This window comes from Oryzias melastigma, linkage group LG19 (genome assembly GCF_002922805.2).
Source record: "Oryzias melastigma strain HK-1 linkage group LG19, ASM292280v2, whole genome shotgun sequence".
Lineage (NCBI taxonomy): Eukaryota > Metazoa > Chordata > Actinopteri > Beloniformes > Adrianichthyidae > Oryzias > Oryzias melastigma.
This window is the reverse complement of record NC_050530.1, coordinates 5,635,565-5,642,199: the sequence shown is the minus strand read 5'-3', so window position 1 is coordinate 5,642,199 and position 6,635 is coordinate 5,635,565. Positions and strand designations below refer to the sequence as shown.

At 51.8% G+C, this 6,635-nt stretch overlaps 2 protein-coding genes across 2 annotated transcripts in view; one reads left to right on the top strand and one right to left on the bottom strand.

The window, feature by feature from the left end:
- The window catches only part of LOC112141343 (SAP30 binding protein), a 4,023-nt gene extending 1,712 nt beyond the window's left edge, over positions 1 to 2,311 (bottom strand). The window contains exons 1-3 of the mRNA XM_024264454.2: positions 2,168 to 2,311; positions 624 to 715; positions 71 to 183 (exon numbers count right to left, since the gene is read on the bottom strand). Coding sequence (XP_024120222.2) covers positions 71 to 183; positions 624 to 715; positions 2,168 to 2,230 — 268 coding nt within the window. The 5' untranslated portion in view covers positions 2,231 to 2,311. The remainder of the gene's footprint in view (positions 1 to 70; positions 184 to 623; positions 716 to 2,167) is intronic.
- A 3,835-nt stretch (positions 2,312 to 6,146) lies between these two features.
- lmf1 (lipase maturation factor 1) overlaps positions 6,147 to 6,635 on the top strand; it is an 8,788-nt gene continuing 8,299 nt past the window's right edge. The window contains exon 1 of the mRNA XM_024264453.2: positions 6,147 to 6,377. Within this exon, the coding sequence (XP_024120221.1) occupies positions 6,182 to 6,377 (196 nt within the window). The 5' untranslated portion in view covers positions 6,147 to 6,181. The remainder of the gene's footprint in view (positions 6,378 to 6,635) is intronic.

Here is a 6,635-nt window from a genome sequence, read left to right as displayed (position 1 = left end):
GGAGAAGAGAGGAGGAGAGGAGGAGGAGTGAGGAGGAGAGAGAAGGAGAGAGGAGGAGAGCGGCGGTCACCCAGAGCTTCGTAGTAGGAGTCCTCTGACCAGCCGTGGGGGTCGAACATTTCTTTGGGGTAGTTCATGCCCAGCTCGTCGATGGCACAGAACTGGATCAGCTTCTCGTAGATACTAGAGGAAGGAAGAATGCAGCAGTTTTCAGGAGCTGGTCGTTCTCCAGAAGAGAACATTCGGTTCAGGAGGTCGTGACCGAGCGCCGAGTCTTTGGTCGGCTCCTGTTTGGGACAAACAGTTCCCAGAATTCCTGCAGGACTCTCCCTCAGATCGCTGTGCGGTCTGCAGTCACATCACGGTTGTTTCTAACTGAAAGGATCTGGAGTTCAGGGAGTGACGTAGATTCATGATCGGTTGTGACCTCTGACCCTCACAGGAGACGAGGTTTGGTTGAGTTTTACGGCCTAACCATGTTCAGATCCTTCAGTTTGGGAACGCCGTTCCCAAACCTTTTCCGTCCGCCTGTCTGTCGGCTCGGTGCAAACAGTAAGTGCGGCTGCAGCGGCAGGAATGCAGCGGGTGTGACTGACCACGGTGAGTCCGGGGGGGCCGCATACCTGGGGTTTCTGAACTCCTTCTTCTTCTGGATGTGGCTGTTTGTGTCGAAGTCTCCATGGAGCTTCCTCTCATACAGTTTGTGGATCTTCTCCTGCAACAGAAACCCAGAGGAGTCAAAGGAAACCGCGGCCCCGCCTCCACCGCAAACACCACACAATGACTGCTTTCTGCAGCCGGGGGTGTGTCTGGGGGGGGTCAGTCTGACCATCACCGAACCACTAACACCTCCTCCATCATGGAGAACACGACCGCTGCTGCAGTCTCTCATCTCTGCTGACGGCTTCTGAGCCTGTCGCCGTGACGACGCCCCCATCCCCCACCATCAGCTGCACCCCAGCGTTTCAAAAAAACAGCCCTGACCATCACAGTACCGCCACCGTGTTGGGCTCAGAACACTTCACAGTAAAGCTGATCGTTTGTAAAGAGGTTTTGGACTAATAAAGTTTTTCTTCTGAGGTGACCTTTGACCTGAATTCACAGCCTCAGGTGGGGGCCAAACTCTCTCCTAAGCCCCCCCCCCACATCGTTGATCAAAGCAAATCCTGAAAACAACAACCTGAGGGCGGGGCTTTCAGGGCGCTCAGGTGAATCATCGCACGCTCCTCTGACAGGTGGGGGAGTGTCAGGCCGCGGGCGCCGCTGCCGAGCGGTGTGTCCCGACCTGCCTCCAACCTCAGAGGAGAAAGGTACCGAATGTTCAGCCGAGGGAGGAGGAGCTCCTCTGACCTGAGGGGACCTCTCATTGAAACCGTATTATTCTGAGAGCGCCGCGTGGAGGAGGTCTGCAGTCAGGACGCTCTGGTCTGAGGGAGGCTCCAGACGAGGAGCAGAAGTTCTGGAGGGTTCTGGAAGGTCTTTGAAGTCTTTCCAGGACCCTGGAGAGGCTTTGAAACACAGTTTGACCTCCAGGATCACATGTTCTACTTACACCCCCATCTGAATACTCTGACCTCATGACTCTGGAGCTCCTAGTTCTGTCTCCTGAGGAGGAGGTTCTCCTGAGGAGAAGGATCACTCCAGTGATCCAGGTTCACAGGATTATGGGATTACAGGTGGGAGGAACCAGGAGTCACACTTTCACCTTCTAGAAGAAACCACCTCAATTATTGCAGCAACGCAGAAGATTTAGGAGATTCTGATGTTTACCTGCTCCTCATCTGCTCCTCATCTGCTCCTAAACTCTTTATCTGCTCCTAAACTCCTCCTCTGCTCATCAGCTCCTCATGTGCTCCTCATCTGTTCCTAAACTCCTCATCTGCTCCTAGACTACTACTCCTCTGCTCCCCATCAGCTCCTCATGTGCTCCTAAACTCCTCCTCTGTTCCTCCTCTGCTCCTCCTCTGCTCCCCATCAGCTCCTCATGTGCTCCTAAACTCCTCCTCTGCTCCTCCTCTGCTCCCGTGAAAACAGATCTCCCTGCAGGAGCAGAAGGATCCCAAACGTCCTCCACAGTAACCATCTTCCTCACAGTGTTGTGAGAAGGTTCAGACTCCTGCTGGTCACCTGATCAGGTGAGTTTCTGGGCTGGAGAACAGGACGGTACCTGCAGCTGGCTGGAGCATCGTCCTGGAGGCTCTGGGGGGGTCCTGATCTCGTCAGGTGACATGTTCCTCACCTTCTCTGAGAACAGAGCTGCAGGGACAGAAGGAGAGAGAGGGGTCACAGGGGGGAAGTCACAGTGTGTTTGGGGGGGGGCAGTGTTTGGTAAGCCTCACAGGACCCCCCCCCGTAGGCTCGACCTCCGTCTGCTCCCGTCTCCCTGACTGCAGGCCAGGCATTCCTGGGCGTCACACCCTCAGTCGGGAGACGGGAGCAGCTCCAGAGCAGGAATGCAGACGAGTGGAGACTCCACACAGGAGACGCTGCCTCCTCCTCCTGTTCCTCTCCTGTTCCCCCTCCTCCTCCACCTCCTCCTCCTCCTGTTCCTCCTCCACCTCCTCCTCTCCTCCACCTCCCCCACCTCCTCCTCCTGTTCCTCCTCCTCCACCTCCTCCTACTGTTCCTCTCCTGTTCCTCCTCCTCCATCTGAACATTTCACCTGAAGGTTCAATCTCAATCACTGGGTTTCATCCTGTTCCTGAACAGAACTGTTCTGTCATCAAGTGTCTCACCCCTAGACGGGTCAGGACCCGGCTGATGTTGGTTCTGATGATGCAGCAGAACCCCCAGCTGCTCCTCTGGAACAGCACAGCCTGACGGGACAGGCCCGCTGACTCACAGGGGTTCACTTATCTCATTAAGATGAGCACGCCGCTGCAGCCCGGATGAACCGCCGCAGGCCTCAGATTTACCCAATCAGCAGCTCCACCGAGGAGGAGGAGGAGGAGGAGGAGGAGGAGGAGGAGGAAGATGGGACAGATCTCAGTTTATATTTACACCAAACGCAGCAGGAAGACGAAGGAAACACAGAGCAGATTCTGTGGCCTGGGGGGGGCCGGGGGGGCCGGACAGTCCGTCCTTCAGAGAGCGGACAAAGCGCTCTCAGACAGCCTGACATTTACTGGGGAGGGGGACGGACCGGCGGCAGGAATGTGAGGTCCAAACCCGGGTACCAAACTCATGATCACGGCTGCCACGCCCGGCCCCACCCATCCTGTGAGACGCTGCACACCTGTGCAGGTGTGAGATGACTCGCTCCGCTTCATAAACTGTTTGGTTCATAGATATGAGTCACTCCGCTGACTCATCCACAAATCTCCACGCCTCTAAACCTTGAGACACACGGTTCAGACAAGCGGCCAGCAGGGGGCGCCATGGCGAACAAGCTACACACATTTGTAATTATTCAACCAGTTAGGGACTGTTGGTCCAGTCCAGGAACTTCTAGATCTCCTTCCAGAGAAGAACGTTGTACTAAACCAGGAGAGAAGTGCAGGTCATGATCCCATACCATGACCCCCCGATGCCGTGTTTCACGTTACAAAAGTCCTTCAGTTTCTCTGAACATCTCACTCTGACCTTTAGGTGACCTCACCAGGAGGTTCAGGTTGGATCACAAGGTTTGTGCTCTCATCTAATTGGAGTTCCTTAACTTTGGATGTTAGAGAGCAAAAATAAAATAGATATATAGCATCACCGGCTGTGATAAAGCTAGAGTGAAGGCTGGAAGCTGAAGATGCTGAAGCTGAGAATAAGCTAAAATTTTAGCTAAATGCAAAAATTAGCCTAAACAATTGGTAAGATGTCTAATTCAGCCACAACAGTTTGCATACAGCCGAAATATTTGTTGAACTCAAAATTAAACAAAAAACTGAACAAAGCCTAAATTAGCCAAAACAGTTAGCATGTAGCAGTGTTTTTGAGGTCGTCATGGCAACAAGCACCCAGAGGGAGGAGCACGGCTGCGTGAACCTTCCCTACAGCCCGGTACTTGGCCCAAACAAAAGCTCATGTCTTAGAAACCGTTTTCACCAGAGTAAAAGAGAAAACCCGTCAGAATCCAGAGACGTCAGAAAACATCTACTGTCATTTTCAGGTTTTGGTGTCGAGATTTACAGAAATACTCCAAGTTGAAGACAAACATCCTCAAAAAATGTTTTGGGTCTAATGGGAGAAACTGTCCAGTTTTACTGATCTTTGGGGCGCTGTAAGAAAACTACACGGCTCAGGATGTTCAGTTGTTGGTCTGAAAGGCGGGAAAATGCTGCGGTTTGGATGAGAGCATCAGTCTGTGAGGGACACGATGGCAGAAGGAATGACGAGTCTTATTCGTGTCACTCTAACTCTGAGACTCATTCACTGACATTCAGGACTGGAAACGGACTCAAACACGACACCGACTGCAATAAGGAGGTTCAACTGAAAATAGTTGAAGAGCTGCTGAAGAGTTTCTGCAGCTGAAAGTCTACATGACTTCTATTGTTCTGTAGAGCTGAAAGATTTAGCTGAAAATGGGCTTTTAAAGGTTCTGTGAGCCGTAAAGTTCAAAGAGTGGGAGTTGGTTGAATAGTTTTTAATAACTTTGGAGCAGCTATCTCCTGAAAGAGCTGAATATTTTGGTATCTGAATGAGCTGAATATGTGAAGTTGAAGAGCGACGGACGGACAAAAAAGGTACAGAAGACAAACGGATCACCAGAGTGTGAATTCTACACAACATTCACACAACAAACACAAAAAGCTCCAATCAAAAGTAAACTTCCATTTTCAGGTGAGACGGCTGTGAAAACAGGATGCTCCTTCAAAATAAAGCGTCACTTCCTGCTTGTCTCCACAGTGGAAGCTCATTTCAAGCACAAGCCGTGAGGTCTGCCGGACCGGCCCGTCCGGATCACAGGCCAGCCTGCAGCGGCTGGCGGTTGCCATGGTGACGGACTGCTGCTCCGGAGGGTTCAGCTGGAGCAGGAGAGGCCTGCGGGGCCTCCTGCGGGGCCTCCTGCGGGGCCTCCTGCGGGGCCTCCTGCGGGGCCTCCAGAGGGCGCTCCGACGCTGCTGTGTGGATGATGTCATTGCCCCTCCCACCCTTGTGCTGCACCCCCGCCCTCAGAGGCGGTCCCTCTGCTGTGCTGTGATCGTCGTTTCCAGTCTGTCCTTTACCAGTGAGGACGCTGCGTTCATCTGCCGTGACGGCGGCGAGCTTTCCGTCTGCGGCGCCGCCGGACCTCCAGACGCATGACCCATCAGACCCGCCAGACCCGCTGCTGCTTCTGTCTTCACTGGGACCGCTGAGCAAACAGGCTGAGGGTTTGATTCCTGCTGCTCCAAGGACGTCAGCGTGACAGGAAGGTCGTCCCGTCTGCACAGATGAACGCTCGGTTATTATGGGATACGTGCATTCTCCTACTCGTGGCTCCGCCTTCTGTTGGTCTCATTCTGCTGAACCGTGTTTGGACGGAACCGCGGTTCTGGTTTTACAGAGCGTCTGATGTCGAGTGTTTCCGTGTTACAGTATTTACAAAGTGCGGCTACGCTGTGACGTGCTTCGTTTTCACGTGTGCTCGTGTGTGGCAGAAGCAGAACATCAAACACAGCGTGGACCTTCAGGGGATGATGGGAAATGTGTGAACTGATCGACAATAAAGATGGAAGAGCATCAGAAATCCTTTGGATGCTTCTCTGCTGGAGACTCAAACTGAACTGTCAGCACAGAATTTCACCAGACTGCCACCAGGGGGCGCCACTGCTGATGGTTAAACAGAAATACATGAGATACATGTCAATAAAACAAACAAATAATGAGATCTATGAAGATGTCCATCCCAGTTCTGCTCCTTGAAGTGCATGTGCGTGTGCATGTGTGTTTGTGCATGTGTGTGCACGTGTTCTCAGCCTCAGAAACAATGTTTAGTTTGTGCTCGTAAAGACGTTAAATCATCTAGAAAAACTGTCATTCTTGAGGCTCAAACATTGAAATTTTTTTATTTAAAATAATAAAAAATTATTTTAGCTAAAATCACAACATTAAATGTTTCATTTGACATAAATGTCTCGTTTTTTCATTTAACTGTTTATTCTGTCACAATAAAAACGGGATTTCTCGTCCTTGTTAATTTTGTTTAATCAATAAAGTTTTTTTAACAAACTTGTTTTGGTCACGTGAGACTGGCGTCATTTCCAACATGGCGTCGGTCGGAGACTGCTCGGTGAGGAGGAGGCGTTTGGACCAGAGGAAGACAGAGGCGGACACGGAACCGAGCGGTCCGAACAGAACCAGAACCGGCGGAGACTCGGAGCTGGACCCGCCGGTGACTCTGCGGACCGGAACCTTCTGGCTCACGCGGCTCGTTCTGCTGCGCGCCACCGCCTTCATCTACCGTGAGTGGAGCTTCGCTCTGCGGCTGCGCGGTGCTGCGTTCACGGTCCTGGTGGAGAGTCCGGATTTCCTCAGTTTGTTTAAGCAGTGACGTTTGAAGCCGCGAGGGGGTCTAAGCCCGCGTAGCTAATTCTTCATTAGTACTTTAAGAATAGATGGTTTTAAGGACAACTTTTACTAAACATCTTTTCCCATCTAAAACACAAGTTTAGAGATTATAATCCAAATGTTCCAACAAAATATCTTTAATTTCCAATTCC